Source organism: Pristis pectinata, chromosome 41, assembly GCF_009764475.1.
Source record: "Pristis pectinata isolate sPriPec2 chromosome 41, sPriPec2.1.pri, whole genome shotgun sequence".
In the NCBI taxonomy this organism is placed as follows: domain Eukaryota; kingdom Metazoa; phylum Chordata; class Chondrichthyes; order Rhinopristiformes; family Pristidae; genus Pristis; species Pristis pectinata.
Window position 1 is genome coordinate 5,171,273 of NC_067444.1, and position 19,930 is coordinate 5,191,202.

At 43.0% G+C, this 19,930-nt stretch overlaps 1 protein-coding gene across 8 annotated transcripts in view; it reads right to left on the reverse strand.

The window, feature by feature from the left end:
• LOC127566438 (uncharacterized) overlaps nt 1-19,930 on the reverse strand; it is an 85,349-nt gene that overhangs the window by 15,492 nt on the left and 49,927 nt on the right. For 6 of the 8 annotated variants that reach the window (XR_007955717.1, XR_007955716.1, XR_007955714.1 and 3 more), the window contains exons 3-6: nt 13,973-14,251; nt 11,993-12,295; nt 2,181-2,471; nt 450-746 (exon numbers count right to left, since the gene is read on the reverse strand). Coding sequence is in view for 2 of the 8 variants with exons in the window: in XM_052008850.1 (XP_051864810.1) it covers nt 450-746; nt 2,181-2,471; nt 11,993-12,295; nt 13,973-14,251 (1,170 nt within the window). In the remaining 6 variants the exon portion in view is untranslated. The remainder of the gene's footprint in view (nt 1-449; nt 747-2,180; nt 2,472-11,992; nt 12,296-13,972; nt 14,252-19,930) is intronic. The other 2 variants (XR_007955719.1, XR_007955718.1) reach the window with 1 other exon arrangement.

Consider the following 19,930-nt stretch of genomic DNA (forward strand, 5'->3'; position numbering starts at 1 on the left):
CAAATGGAATTGACAAAAGTCTTGGAACAGAAGTTCATACCGTCAGTTACAGAGTCATGGAGCCATCAAACACTGCTAACACAATATCCTTTTCATTCCCGGGATCATTCTTGTAAACTTCCAAAGGACCCTCTCCAGTGCCAGCACATCCATCCTTCGCTATGGGGCCCAATACTGCTCACAATACTCCAAATGTGGTCTGACCAATGTGGTCTGACCAACACAGTATAAAGCCTCAGCATTACATCCTTGTTTTCATATTCTCGTCCTCTTGAAATGAATTATTTCACGAGTCCACCCATATTGCTTCACTGGCCTCACAGAGACGGCAGTGTTCTTGAATTAGATTGATCTCAGTGGAACGAAATAAGTTGTACACAATGGGTAACTGATGAAATTTTGTGCAAACTCCGCCATGGCACAGCTGCATGACTGGGAATTTTACTCACCTGTTATAGACAAATGTACAGAATCACTCTGCGCCGACTTTAGCTCCCTTCCGCCCTCAGTAGCTTCGTAACCACAGGTGTAGTTTCCGCTATTGTAGCCATATGGAGCTCTGATGGTGAATGTGACTGAGTTGGTCTGTGCGGTCGCGAACTGGACAACCGAGTAGTTTGATCCCCAGTGCCTGTAGAGGTAGAATGTCGAGTTTGCCCTCTGCCGTGGACTTGTACAGTTGAAGGTAACATGTTCCCCTTGACGAACCTCATTGGAATCCACTGTTATACTTGGTCTGGGCAGATCTGTAAATCAAAGGGAGACGGTTGGAGCAGTCTGAAACACATTGATACTTCTTAAACCCCAGCATTGGGTGTGGAAACAAGGCAACATTTCAGTAACACAATCAACTCAGACATGTGGTGGGACGCGTGGAGAAGAATACCAAAGGTCATAAGGGCAGTTAACCTCTGGGGGATGGTCGCTGATGGGATTGAACACACGCATTGTGAGGATTGTAATTTAATATTCAACAGTGATTGTAGTCAATTCGAACAAATGATGCAATTCAAAATGATAGAGCAATGTCAGAGAGAACAATTCTGGACATTTCCCAGGACAGATGGGGAGAAATGTCAAAACGTTTCCTCAACAACACCACAGGGTTTACATGCAATTGCGATGAACTAAACCATGAAACTCTATCATGGGTCTCCATACATTTCAGCAACAGTATTTTCTACAATTCAGAGTTGCACACTTGAGGAAAGAGAGGAATGGCATTTAAACGTTGGAGAGTGTTGTGGAACAGAGGGACAGAGGAGTGCAAGAGCACGATTCGCTGAAAGTGCCGCCACAGATAGATAGGGTTGTGAAGAGCGCGTTTAGTACACTGGCCTTCATCACTCAGAGTACAAGAGTTGGGAAGTCATGTTGCAGTTATAAGAGACGTTGGTGCGGCCGCACTTGTCGCATTGTGTACAGTTTCGTCGCCCCGCTGCACAAGATATGTTATTACACCTGAACGAGTGCAGGATAGATTTACCAGGATGTTTCCTGCAGCTGGGGCCTTGAGTTACAAGGAGATGTTGCGTAACCTCTAGGTGTAATTGCCGGAGCGAGATCGTTCGGCCGAAGAGCCTGTTTCCGTGCTGTATTACCCTATGGTTCTTTGACTCTGTGACTCCAAGTCCTCGTCAGCCGGCGCAGGTTCGGGGATTGATAGGCCTGAAGAAAATGTCAACCATACCCTGAGAGAAGGGGGAAGTTGGGGCAAACATTCCTATTCAGCGTCGGGCAGATTAGGTACTGACGCTACATGTTCCTCCTCTGTGAACGTGAATATTAGATATCATCTGAGTATACCCAAGATACCGAAGGGTTACTTTGATAACGGTGGGAAAGGCAACATTGGGGGTTTGGTTGGAGGGCTCTAGATGGGTGAGGTGTGTGAAGTGACGTCTTACCATCGGGGACGGAACTGATGACTTCCAAATCTTGTGTTGCCAATTGAGGATAATTTCTTCCCAGACTCGTTCTAAATTAAATAATGGCCCGGGTGACTGCATATCTTTGTTGAGCGATTCGTTGGCAACAGCTGCCAGGACTAAATGTTACTGTGGTCCTTTCAACAGCAGGGCGTTCAATCTTTCCGTAAGAAATAAACAGCCCGGGATCAACGCGAGAATTTCGAAGGCCCTGGACATACATTGAAGTAATTACCTTTCCACATTACTCACCGGCTATTGTAAGCGTCACACTGTCACTTCGCTTGGATGTTACATCCCTAGATTTAACCCAGGCTCTGTAGTCACATTGATACTCTCCTTCCTGGCTGATCTCTGTGACGGTGAAGGTTCCAGTGTTGCCCGTTGTGGTGATTTGATTCTGGTAAAGCCACCGATTATCTTTGTAAAATTTGATACGATAGCTATTCACGCCAGTCACTGTACAGATAAGCGTCACTCTCTCGCCTTTCAAATACACCCCAGTCGCTTTATCAAATGATATCTTTGGAGTGATTTCCGCATCTGCAATAAAATAGAAATGGAAGGAAGTGAACATTAATGTTTCTGTTGTGTGGTGGGGTTTCAATGATTACTCTTTTTAGATGCAAATCTAACGTCGACTTTCCGTACACGACCCAGCTCAAAAAAGGAAAGGAAGGCACCAAACAATTTTTCACGTGCTATTTGGGGAATCGGGGAAACGCGCATCGAAAGAACATGGACTTCTCCCAGATACTAAACATGCCATTTCTTTCAGGGCGAAAGAAGAAAGAACCTCTCACGTGCTACTCTGGCTGTCACACGGTCACTGGGCCTGGATGTTATCTGCCTGAATTGAAACCGCTCTGTGTATTTGCAGTGGTGATTCCCAGTGACAATGAATGTTGCAGGATTCCCTTTGGTGATTTGGTTCTGGAGAACATGCATATTATCTTTGTAAAAGTAGATATTGACGGTACTGAGACCCTTCACGTTACAGCTAAGTGTTACTGTCACTCCTTTCAAATACACCCCAGCCAGCTGGTCAAATGATATGGTTGGAGTTACGTCCACAGCTATGATAAAATGGATTGGATGCACATTGGGGTGTGGAGAAACGAAACACTGATATTTATGCCGTGCACCGAGTGCTCAGTCACTCATCTCTTTCAATGCAAATAGTTTCCTCGACTGTTGGTACCCCTCCAGAACTGAAACAGGAACATAAAATTGAATCTTCCATTTGGAAAAACGTGGAGACACGCGTCGAAAATAAAGTGGGTTTTCCCCAAATACTGAAAGTGAAATTTCTTGAGGGATGGAAGGAAAATGAGACGGTTTCAACGTCTCGTACGATCTAGTTTTAATGCAAATTCAACGTTGAGTTTGCGTATCAACCCACCCATCCCCCACCAATAAAAACGAAGGCACATAAAAATTGTCCGAGAGCCGTTTGGGAACCGGGAAACCGTACTTCGAATTAACATGGAGTTTCCCCAAATACTAAACGTGAAATTTCCTTTGGAGAGAACGAAGAAATAGAGTTTGGAGATCAAGCCAGGGTAGGAATAATATAGTGAATGGTAGGGCCCCGGGCAGTGTTCTGGAGCAGAGGGACTGAGAAGTGCAAGAGCACAGTTCGCTGAAAGTGCAGCCACGGATAGATAGGGTGGTGAAGAGCGCGTTTAGCACGCTAGCCTTCATCAGTCAGACTACAGGAGATGGCAAGTCATGTTGCAGTTATAGGAGACGTTGGTGAGACCGCACTTGGAGAACTACATGCAGTTTCGGTCTCCCTGCTCTGGAAAATATGTTATTAAGGTGAAAAGTGTTCAGAAACGATTTACCAGAATGTTTCCTGGAACTGGGGGCCTGAGTTACACAGAGATGTTGCGTAACCTCTGGTTGTCATTGGGGGGTGCGAGCTAGTTGAGCCGAAGAGCCTGCTTCCGTGCTGTATGGCTCGTTGGTTCTTTGACTCTGTCACTCCAAGTCCGGGCTCGGGGGATCGATTGACCTGAATCAAATGTCAACCATACTCTGAAAGAAGGGGGAAGTTGAGGCATACGTTCCTCTTCAGCGTCGGGCAGATTAGGTACTGACACCACATGCTCCTTCTCTGTGAACGTGAATTTTAAATATCATCCGAGTGTACCCAAGATACCGAAGGGTAACTTCGATAATGGTGGGAAAGGTAACAGTGTCGCTTTGGCTGGAGTGCTGGTGATGAGTGCGGTGTGTGAAGTGAGGGATAACCATTGGGGACGGAATGTGTTAACTTCCATGTCTTGTGTTACCAACTGAAGATAATTTCTTCCCAGGCTTGGAACAACTTAAATAACGGCACGGGTGACTGCATATCTCTGTTGACCGCTTTGTTGGCAATAACTGCCAGGACTTAATGTTACTGTGGTCCTTTCAACACCAGGGCAAGTGACATCTTTCCGTCAGAAGTAAACTGCCCGTGATGAAAGCCAGAATTTCGAGGTCTCTGGACATACATGGAAGGAATCACGTTTCACTATACCCAGCGGCTATCGTAAGCGTCACAATGTTACATCGCTTGGATGTTAATTCGCATAGATTCTACTCTAACTTCATCTGCAAGGTTGCATATGATACCACCGCAGGGTCTCAACTATCGATGAGTCGGAGTATAGGAAGGAGATAGAGAGCTTTGTGACATTGTGTTACGAAAGCAACCTTTCTATCAATGTCGGCAAAGCAATAGCGTTGGTCATTGAATTCAGGAAGGGGGAATGTGCACATATATCTGTCTAATTCAATGGTGCTGAGGTCGCGAGGGTTGAAAGCTTCTAGTTCCTGGGAGTGAAAATCACCAATTCCATGTCCTAATCCAACCACGAAGACGCCACGGCCAAGAAGATCATCAGCGACTTTCCTTCCTCAGAAGGCTGAAGAAATTTGGCAAGTGCCCTTTGTCACTCACCAACTTTTACCAATGCACCATAGAACACATCCTGTCTGGAAGCATCACGGCTTGGTACGGCAACTGCTCGGCACGGGTCCGCAAGAAACAACAGAGAGTTGTCGACACAGCCTAGCACATCACGAAAGCCAGCTTACCCTCCATAGACTCTGTCGAGACGTCTCACTGCCTTGGGGAAGCAGCCAGTATAATCAAAGACCCCACCCACCACAGACATTCTCTCTTCTCCCCCTGCCACCGGGCAGAGGATACAAACTCCTCAAAGCACGTACCACCAGGCTCAAGGAGAGCTTCAATTCGACAGCTAAATACTATTGAACCGTTCCCTCATACAATGAGATAGTCTTGATCTCACAATCTACCTTCTTATGACCTTGCAACTTATTGCCTATCTGCACTGCACATACACCGTGGCTGTGACACTTGACTCTATATTCTGTTATTGTTTTTACCCTGAACCACCCCAAGCACTGTTTAATACAATTGTCTGTAACAACGGTGTGCAAGATAGGTTTTTCACTGTACCTCGGTACAAGTGACAATAGTAAACCAATGCCAGAACCGAAACCAAACATACTCTGATGGGCAACTTGACTGCTGAGATGGTGATGAGATCGCCGTCTGAAGTGAATTGAGCGTCATGGATTCGTCAATAGCGAAACCATCTTCGGCCCTATTTAATATCAGACGAAATGCCTTCTGGACTTTGCATTGTGAGCCCAGCCCAAATGCATTGCCGTCAAAAAGGAATCCGAACCTTCTGGAAGACTCGTTGGATTTTCCGCTCGTCTTATCATTGCAACAACGGTGGGAGTGTTTTGAGCTAAATGTCACCAAGATCCTTTCAAAAGGCAGAGCAAATGACAGCTTTCAACGAAGTCCGAACAAAAAAGCTTGGGATTGACACTAGAATTGTTTGATCAAGTATGAAATACCATGAACATTGACGGAAATAATCCATTTTCCTCGTCACTCACCTACCATTATGAGCCTTACGTGCTCACTTGGCTTGGATGTTATTTGCTTGTGTTTCACCAGGGCTCCGTTAGCTCATTGCTATACCCTCCCTACTTTGTTCCCGTGACCGGGAATGTTCCTGTGTTGTCCTTTGTGGTGATTTGATTCTGGCGAAGCCATTTATTATGCTTGGAAATTGGATCTAGCCGGGATTGGGTCCCGTCACTGTGCAAGTAAGTGTCACTGTCTCGCCGTTCAAATATATCCCAGTCTTTACGACGAATGATATCACAGAACATGGGACATGACCGCACAGTACAGGTCCTTCGGCCCACGATGTCGTGCCGATATTTTATCCTGCTCTAAGATCTATATAACCCTTGCCCCCCACATTACCCTCCATTTATCAATCATTCAGTGGGTATCTAAGAGGTTTTAAATGTCCTTGATATATATGCCCCCACAAGCTCTGCCGGCAGTGCGTGCCGTGCACCCACCACTCTGTGTATAAAACACTTACCCTGACATCCCCCTTACACCTTCCTCCAATCACTTTAAAATTATGCACCCTCGTGTTAGCCATTGTCACCCTGGAAATGTCTATGACTGTCCACTCTATCTATGCCTCTTATCATCTTGTACACCTCTATCATCTCCTCTCATCCTCCTTCGCTCCAGCTCACTCGACCTGTCCTCAGAAGACACGCTTTCCATTCCAGGCCACATCCTGGTAAATCTCCTCTGCACCCTCTCGAAAGCTTCCACATCCTTCCTGTTATGAGGCGACCAGAATTGAACATAATATTCCAAGTGTGGTCTAACCTGAGTTTTATAGAGCTGCAACGTTACCTGGCGGCTCTTGACCTCAGTACCCCGACTGATGAAGGCCAATGCTCCATACGCCTTCTTCATAAACCTATCAACCTGCCCAGCAACCTTGAGGGATCCATGGACGTGGACTCCCAACATTACGCTGTTCCTCCACCCTGCCAGGAATCTTGCTGAGAACCTTGTATTCTGCCTCACAGTGAGAATGTTGAATTTTTAAGTAAACCGAAAATAATGCAAACGCTCAAAAAAAAGCTGAAGAAATTATACTGCAGCAAAATGACTAAGTCTATTCTCTCATTTCACATTTGGTCACCTTCAATGGCACAGACAAAATGTTGTCTGTTTGAATTCCCTACCTCTGTTGTATTTCGATTTAACACACATTTTAACGGCGGCTTGGTAAACGGCATAAAATTTTGTTAGTTCAGGAATTTGCATTAAACACAACCTGCCTGGGAGTCCAAAACATGAAAAAGCCCGGACTGAGAGCTCCGCTCAACCGGAGCTAAACCGACAGAAGATGAAACGAGTTGCGAAGAGCAAGTAACGCAGTCTAATTCTATTCTGCCTCATTTCCCCTTTATCTTGATTCACCTTTATTTTACAGCTCTTGCGTGCAAAACGTGTCTGAAGCAACACGCTATCTGGGAGAGCAGGAGGAGCCGCGGTGTGGACAGTTGAACGAAAAGATGTGAAGCAGATATCTTGATATTATAGTCAGACCTTTGAAAATAAATCTTTTTACCGATATATTTTCAAGTAAAGAATGGACATCAATAATGCAGAAATATCTTGGTTCAGTAGAAAGTGAAACTTACCCACGATCGTTATCTTCACCCTTTCACTCGGCTGTGAAACAACCTCTCTTCCTGACCTGTTCAGTGTATAAGTGCAGAAGTAATTCTCTGACCCATGACTCGTGTCCGAGATGGTAAACACGACAGAGTATGGCGACGAAATGTCTTCACTGCGTTTTCTTTGCACAAGGTGCCGCACAGTACAGAGGCTAACACTCCTGACTGAAGATGAATGGAAGGTTTCGCAAGTAAGAATAACCTCTTCGTCTCTAAGATATATTTTATCCTCACGGTCAGGTGACAGTCGTGGCTTCCCAGGAGGATCTGGAAGAACGGAAAGGAAATCTGAACAGACGATGACGAACCCATCATTCATATTTGGCTAATTTGTGACATGGATGTTTTGTAAAAATTGGAAGATTTAAACAGTTTCTGTTTCATTGAAGAAAGCTAAACTCGAATTCCGAATGCACCAAATACATATTTATGACGAATTACTCTTCTCTTTAATTTTCCAGTTCATGCGAACCTCACCTGTTCTGAGAAGCTAAATATAACATCTGTGGCATTACTTTCTCCGCGTGTCACCACTTTCCCTTTTAGAAACTTCCTCAAACCAACCCTGACACTAGATCCAGCCTTCAGTAGCGCAAACGTGAATTTTTTTTAAAGCTCCTGATCGTTTCCTTATGGCTATATACGGCATTGAATGCTCCGACTAAAAGACGGCGCAGTTATGGATATGTACTGATGTGCTCACGACGTCACTGTGCTGTAGGTAAACTGAAATCTCATTTTCTTTGACACTCATCCGCATACCCACGACGTTTATGATTAAGAAACAAATGTCTCTCGTGTAATCTGCGTTGGAAAATGCTTCCATCATTGAGGTGAAAATCCCGTTGTTTAGCTGCCTCTGAATGCTTTTCAAGCTTTAAGACTGCTACCAAATATTAATGAAAAACTATTCAAGAACACTCATCTTTTACATTTACTCGATGCCTTGAAACATTTAAAAGCTCTGAATGCAATACAAACAAAATATAAGAAGCACGTCTGGACAGATCTGGAACCAAACTGTGACAAAAACTGGGCATGTTCAGGTTGATCATGTTATCTCACTGTGCTCTTTACACAAGTGAAACAAGATGCACGTTAAGTTGTGAGAATTAATTTTCAGCTGTTGGAGTTTGTACTGCAAATTCACTTTTTTAAAAAATCATGGCAAACTGCTGTTAGTTTGGAACTTTGCATTCAAGCGTGGCTACATATAAATAGAGAATTAAGGAAAAACCTCAAAATGAGCTCCCGGAATTCCCGCCTGGCATCATTTCTCCGCAGAATTATTCCACCTTCAACTGAACCGAAGGAGAGTGGACGGAGGAGTAAAGAGCAACCAATAGGGTGCAATATTCGCTCCGTGCAACTGTACAACTCTCTTCACTCTCGTCAACTTGTGAATGAACAGGTGCCTGAAATATTAAGCTACTCAGTAAGAGGGAACGGGCTTGCGCCTGGTTAAGGGCTAAGCAATGCAAGTTCGTGTCACGCACAATGAAAACTAAGATGGACTTGATGAACAGAGTACAGGACAGATCTGTTGCAGTGAGAAGAGAGGACAATCATGACGAGGTTAGGAAAACTTGGATGTCGAAAGAGCTGGTGAATTTAGTCAAGAAGAGAAATGCAACGTGTGGAAGGTGAAGGAAGCTAAGATCAAACAGAGCCCTTGAATATTATAAAGGAGACAGAAAATAAAGGAAATAAGGGAATTGGGAAAGCCAGGGCGTGGCGTGAAAACTTCTTGCCAAGCTGCATTGAAGACAATCCCAAGGCATACTATACATACATCAAGAACAAGAGGACAACTGGGGGCGGTGGGGGGGGGGGCGTGGTGTGGTACCACCCAAGGAAAAGCCAAAGGATGTGGCTGAGGTCCTGAATGAGTGTTTTGTATCAGTATTTTCCAAGCAGAAGGACGTGAAGTACCGTGACGTCAATGTGGAGCGTGCTCATTTCCTCGGGCTTTGCGAGATAAACAAGGAGGTGGTGTCGGGTGTCTTAAAGGACATTAAGGCGGACAAGTCCCCAAGGCCTGATATTTTCTACACCAGGTTATTGAGAGAGACAAGAGATTGGATTGCTGGGGCTTTCACCACTATCTTCCTGTCCTGTCTAGCCACAGGCGAGGTCCCGGAGGACTGGCGAGTAGCTAATGCTGTTCCATCATCTAAGAAGGCAAAAACGGATAATACAGGAACCTACAGATCGATGAGTCTCATATCAATGGCAGGGAAGTTACTGGAGCGAAACCTCAGGGATAGGACTAATGAGGAATTGAAAAACTATGGCCTAATTAGGGATATTCAGCATGACATTCTGTCGGCAAGTCGTGTCTTACCAACTTGATTAGGATTTTCGAGGGGGTGACGAGGTTGATTGATGAATGTAGCGCTGTAAATGCTGTCTAAATGGATTTTATTCCGGCATTTGACAAGGTTCTCATGGGATATTCACACAAAAGATTAAGATGCATGGGATCCACGGCGAATCCAGCGTTTGGATTCAGAACTGGCTTGACCACAGTATACAGAATTTCGTGGTCGATGGGACTTATTCTGGCTCGGGTCCTTAACTGTTGTTCCGCAGGGATCCGTATTGGGACCTCTGTTGTGCGTGAGATAAATATATATGTGTGTTTTCGTGTGTGTGCGTGCGTGCGTGTGTGTTTGTGTGTGTGTGTGTTTGTGTGTGTGTGTGTGTGTGAGAGAGAGAGAGAGAGCTGAATTGAAACGTAAATGCGTGGATGACTAGGTTTGCAGACGGTATAAAAATTGGTGGTGTTGTAGATAGCTTAGAAAACTGGCAAAGGATACAACGGGATATAGATCAGTTGCAGATCTGGGCGGTGAAATAGCAGATTTAATTTAATCCAGTCAAATGTGAAGTGTTGCACGTCGGGAGATCAAATATAAAAGCTCTGGTTTGCACAACGGCGTATAAGAACTTTGGCTGCTGCTGAACGTGTTTATACAATGAGTACAACACACTGAGCTTGGATTTCTCTTGTCCAACTCGGTTTTGCACCAACTCTGCACTAAATTTGTATTTTGCATTTACCATTTTTGCAATACTTGCACTTGCAATTTTTTTTTATTTTTCTCTGTGTTAATTGTATCTCTTCTGTTCTATGTGTGTCCTCTGTTGTGTGAGTCTGGGAGAAAAGACATTTCGTTCCGCCATGTGTTTTTATCGCATCTATGAATGACAATAAACTAACTTGAACTTGAATTTGAACTAAAGAGAAAGTGCTCTGTTAATGACAAGCCCTGTTAAGGTTGACCATTTTATCTCACAGTGCTCCTCTTCACTCACGTCAATTGAGTTGCACATTCAATTGTGAGAATTAATTTTCACCTGTTGGAATTTGTACTGCAGGATTACCTTTCAGAAAGTTATGGCAAACTGCGCTTAGGGTAGGAACTTGCATTCAGGCATGGTTACATGGTAGTCGACAATTAGAAGAAACTCAAAGTGAGGTCTCGGAATTTCCTCGCGGAACTGCCATTAGTTCTCCGCAGAATCATTCCATCTTCAACTGAACAGAAGGAGGGTGGACGGAGGTGTAAAGAGCAACTAAGCCGGTGCAATATTCGCTCCGTGCAACTCCACATTTCTCTCCGCTCAATCTTATTTTCTACCATGTGAATGAAAATGTGTCTGCAATATTGAGGGACTCGGAGGATGAATGGGCATGCGCCTAGTTGAGGGAAACACGACGGTGGTGGAGACAATTACGATACAAGCGTTTAAGAGGCTCTTAGGTGGGCACGTGAATGTTCAGGAAATGGGAGCATATGGACGTGGTGTAGGCAGAAGGGATAAGGTTAGTTGGGCATTTGATTACTAAGTTAATGAGTTCTGCAGAATATTATGGTCTGAAGGGCCTGTTACCGCGCTGTACTGTTCCATAATTGATGAAAAACGGGATAGAAAAGTTAGGGATTTTACTTACAGTAAAAGTCACGTTTGGTAAGAAAGGTTCGTGTATAACATATACAGATTGTAAAGTAAGAAGGTTAACGTGTCGTTCAGCGACAAATGTGGGACAAACAGAGGAGAAGACGTTGACTCGAAACGCCCCTGTACCTCCAAGACTATCCCAGCACTCCCACGTTCTACAGAAATCTCTGATTTTGATCCGTCGCGAAGGCACAAATTCTCCGTCTAACTCCAGATTTCTCTTCGCTCGCCCCTACATTATACTTCCTGAACGAAAAAAGAAGCTACAGTAATCAGCTGCTCAGGAGAGCATGAAGGGACATGCGCCTGATAGTAGGATGCATTGTGTGATACCTCGTTATGTTTAATGAAATCGCAGAAAGACTTGGTGAAGAACTGAATAAAAATCCGGTTGTTTTAAGTTTTCGCTGGTCTTCTGAGCGACATCTTTCCATCTGGAGCTTGGCACAAAGCGCGGGCATTAATTTATACAGAAATATCTCAAAGCGGCAGAAATTGAAACTTACCCACAACAGTAATCCACACTGTTTCACTCGGTGCTGAGGATACCACTCTGCCAGACACCGTCCGTGCATGAACGCAATAGTAAGCTTCTGATCCAGCGCTGTTGAACGTGATGGTGAACTTGGCATCATAGGACGAGGACGTGCATTTCTTACTTTCTGTTGGTACATGTTGTCCGAATCTATACAGATCAAGACTGCAATCGGAGTAGAGATACCTTGTCGTGCAGGTGAAACGGGCGGCTTCGTCTGTCACATATGTTTTGTCGTCACGGTCAGCTGATAGCTTCGGTTTCTCAGGACGATCTACAAGGACAGAAAGGGATTTACACTGATTACGAACTGAGCAGCAGGACGGAAATCTCACGTCTATACATTGAAAAAATATGAAAAACATGCCTTTTTGGAAGGTGGGCCAAAGTAAATGACTAATACATGGCAATGATTATTTTGCAGAGATTGTCACGTTTCACTGTTCCATGAAAGGAAACGTGTCATGCAGCTACCTGATTAGCTGCTTCTCGCTGAAGGTGAAATGATGTGTGCATTTTCACGGGATCGGACATAGAATCATAAACACGCCGTCATAGCTGTTGTTAACATCGGTGGAACCCTTCAGCTCTGGGACAGCCGAAGAATAGCAACCGTATACAGTTCCACATTGCCCCATTTAGTCTTTGCCGCTACAGGCCACGATTCTCTTGTACACATGCAGATAATTCTTGAATGTGATAAGTTGAACAAGACGTTGGTGAGGCCGCATTTGATTTGGAATAATGTGTTCAGATTTGGTCACCCTGCTATTGGAAAGATGCCATTACGCTGGAAAGAGTGCAGAGGTTTAGGAGGATGCTGCCGGGATTCGATGGACTGATCGAAGGAGCGAGGTTGATCAGACTGGGGCTTTACTCCTTGGATCCTAAGAGAATGAGGGTTGAGCTCAAAGAGGTCTATGAAATTACTGAGGAGCAAATATCGGGTGAAAGCCCACAGTATGTTTTCCAAGGTTAGGGAATCAAGAACTAGAGGGCATACGTTTAAGGTGAGAGGGGAGAGATTTAATAGGAAGCTGAGGGGCATTTTTATTTTACCAAGAGAAAAGTCAGTATTTAGAAAGAGCTGCAAGAGGAAGTGGTTGAGACAGTTACATTAACAGCATGTATAAGATACTTGGACAAGCACACAGAGAAGAAAAAGTCTGAGAGGGATATGGGCCAAAGTCGGGCAAATGGGTCGTTGTTAAATTGGAACTTGGTTGGTATGTACCAGTTGGGGCGAACGGACTGTTTCCATGAGATATGAATCTACAACCCTGTAACTAATTCGAGCTCGTTCACTTTTTTCCTGCAGTATGGCAACCAGACATGTGCACTGTACACCAAGTAAGGCCCATTAAACTCCTTCTCATCGGAAACATGACATCCCAAGTCTTGTTCGGCCGCTGAAGGCAAGCATGCCGGACAACCTCTTCTCCACCCCGTCTACCTGTGTTGCCAGCTTCAGAGAACTATGGACTTGCATCCCATTGTCTGTCTGTTTAAGAAGATGTCCTACGGCCCGACCATTCACTGTGTATGCCGACACTGGGTTAATTTACCAAACTAAATCGGTTTTCACTTGTCAGCTTTAAAATCCACCTGCCTCCGATCTGCCACTTTTCGAGTTGGCCGACGTGCTGTTGTAGTCTCAGAAAGATTTCTTTACTACACCAGCATATGTGGTGTCATTTGCAAACTGACGAACCGTACCAGTTACATTCTCATTAAATACCAGAATATATATATCAGAAACAACAGGGGAGCAGGTGTGTGCTCTTTCATATTGCACCCGATCACAACAACGTTGGAGATAGAACTGGTGAAGAGTTTTCAGCATTTTGCATCAATGTTGTAGGTCAGTATTCAATTTGTTTATTTCCCTCCCACCCGTGGTCATCACGTGGAACAGGATTCTCTCAAATCCATACAAGTAAAAACAACTTACCCACCACAGTTATCGTCAATGTTTCACTTTCCGCCCTGTCTGCGCCATAAAAACACATGTAATTCTCTGTTATATTGCCCGTGTGGAGAAACTTGACCGATTTTGTCCATGATCCGTTTGCCTGAGGCATTACTTCCAATCTTTCCCTGCCGCCGTACAATGAAAACCCAGTGGATGAACGTGGAATATCGCTTTCACAAGTAAAAGTGATCGATTCTCCTTTCACGTAAACTTTGTCCGGACGGTCAGGAGATAGTCGCAGTCGCAGTTTATCGAGAGCTGCAAGGACAGAACATATATTTTTTTCCGATAGCGTACGAATCGGATCGTGAGAAATCTCACGTTCATTCAGCTGAAAGTAAAAGAATGCTTCAAAATTCGTGGACATGTTGACTGGATAATTTGCGACACTGATCCCTGTTTGCGCACCGGCAGAATTACCCAGATTCCGTTTCAGTGTTGAAAATGTACCAAAGTGCGATTTGCTACATGATCAGCGTGTTCCCTTTTCCTACTGGACTGTGCATATTTCACCGCTATTTTGGACACCCTCAAATAAATTCATTGTAAAATTACATTTTTTCCGTGAACACCGTTCATGGGTTTTTTTCAAAAATTACTTATCGCTGGTTTATTAGAAACCAGCTGGGATCTGTTCAATCAAATGTAATCTGAGCTGCATTGAACTAGAATACAATGTATCTGTACAGATGCTTTGTTTGTTTTATTAATTCTTGTTCCAAAATTTTGCTACGATAGTAATACTTATCTGAGAATTGAGGCCATCAATTTGCATTGAGGCCGGCAAGATTGAAACATGGAATGCGGTTTGTCCTTTTTCCTGGAAATTCCTGTTTTCTTCCTGTTTTGTTTTTATGAATGGATCACGATGGAGAAAGACAGACAGACAGAGAGAGGGGTGGGGTGGGGGAGAGAGAGGGAGAGAGAGTGTGTGTGACAAACATTGGTAATTGCACTGCTCAGTAAATGCATCAGAATTTTTCAAAGTTTGGCGTGAGTAGAATTGGAAAGAAGCAGTGGATGCAGTGTATTTATACGTTCAAGTAGTTTTCCATCAGGTGTCATTTCATATATTGAATATAATTGAAGAGATTAAGGATGTATATACAGAGGTGGCGGAAACGAGATTTCCACTCACAATTGTCACAAACCAGCAACAAAAGAAACACACTGAGCATGATTCAGTGTTAAAAACTATTTTATTAATCACTACTTATGATAATACGTAAAATAAAAGTTAAAAAAAATGTTAGTTTGTTAGAATTCAAGAATGTTAAACCTCGAACGTTAACCCCAAAACTAAACTCTTCGTGTGTGTGTGTGACAAAGTCCAAAACTCCCAGTTCCGGAATGGTTCTTAAAGTTCAGTTCCGCAAGCCATAAGGTGAAACATGAGCAAGGGCTTCTTCAATAACCACCGTTGTCTGAAGATAAGATGTAGATGTAGAAAAACATAGAGAGAGTACATACGAAATCCAAATGTTCCACGATGGAACCCAAACGACACTTCAGTGTTTACTCGGTAGTGACTTCCTCACCCCGAAAAGCATCCGAACCGTGGTCGTCCACACACAAATACCTGTTTCATTCTACAGGTCAGCAACAAAGTGAACTCCACCGGATTACTTCCAACTTCCATACATGGATTTCAGTGGCAAACACAGTTATTGTTTCTCATCCATCGATAGAGAAAACAAGCAGGCTGGTGTCTCTCTCCCTTCTCTCTCTCTCCTTCTTCTTCTTCTTACTTCTTCAACAACGTCATTACTTCCTTTATCTTCTATTGACGTAAGCACGCCCCACACACACATACACACACACTCTCTATCTTAAAGGGACTTTCACTGAGTCCATAACACCTCCCACCTAAAAAAAATTTTTCCCAAGAAAAATTCAACCGCGCATACAGTTAGTAATGTTAATAATTATCATGCTACACAACTACAGACTATCAGATTAGTACAGATACATGTTTCCCATTTAACATCGGGAAAGACAATCAGCAATCACATTATCTTTGCCTTTAATGTGAGTTATCATGAGATCAAACTCTTGCAAAATTAAACTCCAGTTTAACAGCCTTCTGTTCTTGTTTTTGACTCGGCTCAGAAACACCAATGGGTTATGATCTGTATACACAGTCAATGGTTTCTGAGCGGTGCAAACATATACACTGAAATGTTGCAAGGCTAAAACAAGCGACAGTAATTCTTTCTCTATGGTGGAATAATTCTTTTGATGCTCATTAAATTTCTTTGAAAAGTAAGCTACAGGATGGTCAATATCATCAAGGGCACCCTTCTGCAACAACACAGCTCCTGCAGCTTCATCACTGGCATCTACTGCTAATGAAAATGGCTTTTCAAAGTCAGGTGATTTGAGCACAGGATGGTAGCATAAAATGGCTTTCAGCTTCTTAAATGCTTCTTGACAAGAATCTGTCCAAACAAACTTTACTCCCTTCTTCAGAAGATTAGTTAGGGGAAGAGCAATATCAGCAAAATTTTTACAAAATTTTCGATAATATCCAACCATTCCCAAAAATCTTCTAACAGTCCTCGTACCTGTGGGAATAGGGAACTCAGATATTGCTTGAACTTTTGCCTGAACAGGAGCTTGCTTGCCTTGACCTACAACATAACCAAGATACGTCACAGTGGCATGGCCAAATTCACTTTTAGCCAAGTTAACTGTAAGGTTAGCCTTGGAAAGTCTTTCAAACAACCTTTCTAACGCAGAGATGTGATCTTCCCAAGTATCATTCCCAGTCACTAAGTCGTCAATGTAGGCATCTGTATGTTTTAACCCATGAATCACTGAATTAATCATTCTTCGAAATGTTGCCGGAGCATTTTTCATTCCAAATGGCAAAACATTGTATTCATACAATCCAGAAGGGGTTACAAAGGCTGAAATCTCTCGTCCTCTATCTGTTAATGGAACACACCAGTACCCTTTTAATAGGTCAATCTTTGTAAGAAATTTTGCCTTTCCCACTCTGTCTATGCAATCATCCACTCTAGGAATAGGGTAAGCATCTGACTTTGTTACAGCATTCACTTTCCTGTAATCTGTGCAAAATCTAACAGTTCCATCAGGTTTAGGTACAATAACTCAGGGCGAACTCCAATTTGAAGTAGAATGTCTAATAATATCATTTTCCAACATGTATTTTATTTCCTGATCAACAAGTTTACTTTTTTCCACATTCATTCGATATGGGTGTTGTTTGATTGGTTTTGCATCCCCAACATCAACATCATGGGTAATTATCGATGTTCTGTTTGGAACATCTGGGAACAAATTTTAAATTTTAAAATTAATTCTCTCATCTGTTGTTTTTGTGAAACTTGTAAATGGTCCAACTTCGTTTCAAGGTTCTCCAGGATATTTTGGTTTTTCAGTTTCGATGGAACAATATTTGGTCTAAATTGGCCTTCCTCAACATCAACATCAGGCATTCTAGAAACAACCTTTTCACCATCCACCAAGGCCACAACTGAATCCCTCTCATAATAAGGTTTTAGCATGTTTACATGACAGAGTTGTGTTTTCTTGCGTCTATCTGGTGTTTTGATTATATATGTTAGATCAGTCACTCGAGATTCAATAACATAGGGTCCAGAAAAACGAGCTTGCAAGGGATTATTTTGGCTAGGGAAAAATACCAACACCTTTTGCCCCACTGCGAATGTCCTAGGCCGAGCACGTCTATCAAAATATGTCTTCATTCTTATCTGGCTTGTTTTCAGATTCTCTCTCGCTAGCTGGCAGACTCTCTCCAACCGAGTTTTAAATTTTTGGACATAGTCCAACAGACTCAAGTGAACTTCCTCATTAACCCATTGCTCTCTTAATAACTCCAAAGGTCCTCTCACCCTATGTCCAAACACAAGCTCAAACGGACTAAATCCGATTGACTCCTGGATCGATTCTCTAACGGCAAACAAAAGTAAATGGATACCTTCGTCCCAATCCTTGGTGTTTTCAAAGCAATAAGTCTTCAGCATATTTTTGAGAGTAGAATGAAATCTCTCCAGAGCTCCTTGAGATTCTGGGTGATATGCAGATGATACAATCTGCTTTGCTCCCAGCTCATAGACTATTTGTTGAAAACTTTTTGACATAAAATTACTACCTTGATCAGATTGGATTTCTTTTGGCAAACCAAACAAGGTAAAAAATTTTACAAGAGCCTTTGACACCGTCTTGGCCTTAATATTTCTAAGGGGTATTGCCTCTGGAAATCTAGAAGTGGCACACATGATGGTTAACAAATACTGATTTCCAGTCTTAGACTTTGGTAAGGGGCCAACACAGTCCACAATCACCTTCGAAAAGGGTTCACCAAAAGCAGGAATTGGTTTCAAAGGAGCCACAGGGGGTTTTTGATTTGGTTTACCTACCATCTGACATGTGTGGCAGGTTCGACAAAACATCACCACACCTTTTCTCAAACCAGGCCAATAGAATTGTTTCAAGATCTTCCCTACAGTTTTATTCACACCAAAATGACCACCCAAAGGCATACTATGGGCCAGGTTTAAAATCTCATCCCTATAAACTTTTGGAACAACAACCTGATGAATAACTTCCCATTCCTCAGTAACAGGAACATGAGGAGGTCTCCATTTCCTCATTAACACTCCATTTTTGACATAGTATCCAGTTGGCACTTTTTCAATCTCCTCACATGAGAGAGCTTTTTCTTTCAATTCTGTCAACTCAGGGTCCTTTGTCTGTTCCACCATAAAATCCTTCCTTGACAAAGACAAATCTTTAAATTCAGGCTCACTATAAGGATGTTGATCCTCCAGTGAAGACAGAAAAGTCTCTGATAAGGCATCATAATTTTCTTCCTGTTTAGGACTGTCACAAGGAACCACATCAGACTGCACCGGACTGTCTGTCTTGTCTAATTCTCTAGCTCTAGCTCGAGTCACCGCACATGATGGGTAAACATCTGGATCATCCTCAGACTCATCAATCCTTGGTTTGGTTGTTAACCGTACCACAGGATCACTTTCTCCACTTGCAAGGTCATTTCCCAATAACAAAGAAACTCCTTCCACTGGAAAACTAGGTCTTATCCCTATCTCGACTGGTCCTTCTACGAACTTTGACTTTAAAATCACCCTGTGAAAAGGGACAGACATGGTCTCACCTGTAACGCCTCGTACTAGATTTACTTCACCAGTGTCACTTTCTTCACCAAAATTTAAAACACTGTCCAGCAAGAGAGATTGACTAGCCCCAGTATCTCTAAGAATTTTCACTGGCACCTGGGGTGACTCATCATTCAGTGAAACAAAACCCTCTGATACATACGAACGGAATTCTTTTCTCACCTCCTCCAACTTTTCCACTTTTCCCTCTTGCAAGGACTGATCTTTAACAGCATCTCCTAAATCTTTTTGATTTTTAATTGCCTGAAAGCAAGCATTGGGCCCAGCTTCCTTCTTTTTCTTCAAAAGGGCACAATTAGATATCACGTGGCCAGGTTTCCTACAGTAATAACAAGTACGCTCAACAGGTTTCTCCAGCCCTGGCTTCTTTTCATCTTTTCCTTTTTGATTACCTCCCAATTTAATCTCCGGTTTACCTGGATTTTCTTTGTAACTCTTTTGAAAGGTTTTAGGGTGTCCCCATTTGGATTTATGGGTTAAAGCATAATCATCTGCCAACCTAGCAGTTTCTTGTAAAGTTTCCACTGCCTTTTCATTTAAATATGTTGTTAATTCAGCTGGAACACATCTTTTGAAGTCTTCCACTAGTATCAATTCTGTCAATTTATCATAATCCCCATCTACATTTTTAGCCAGGCACCATCGTTCAAAACATATTCTCTTTCCATTGGCAAATTCCATATAAGGCTGATCTGCAGATTTCCTCAAGTCTCTGAATTTTTGTCTATAAGCCTCAGGGACCAATTCATAG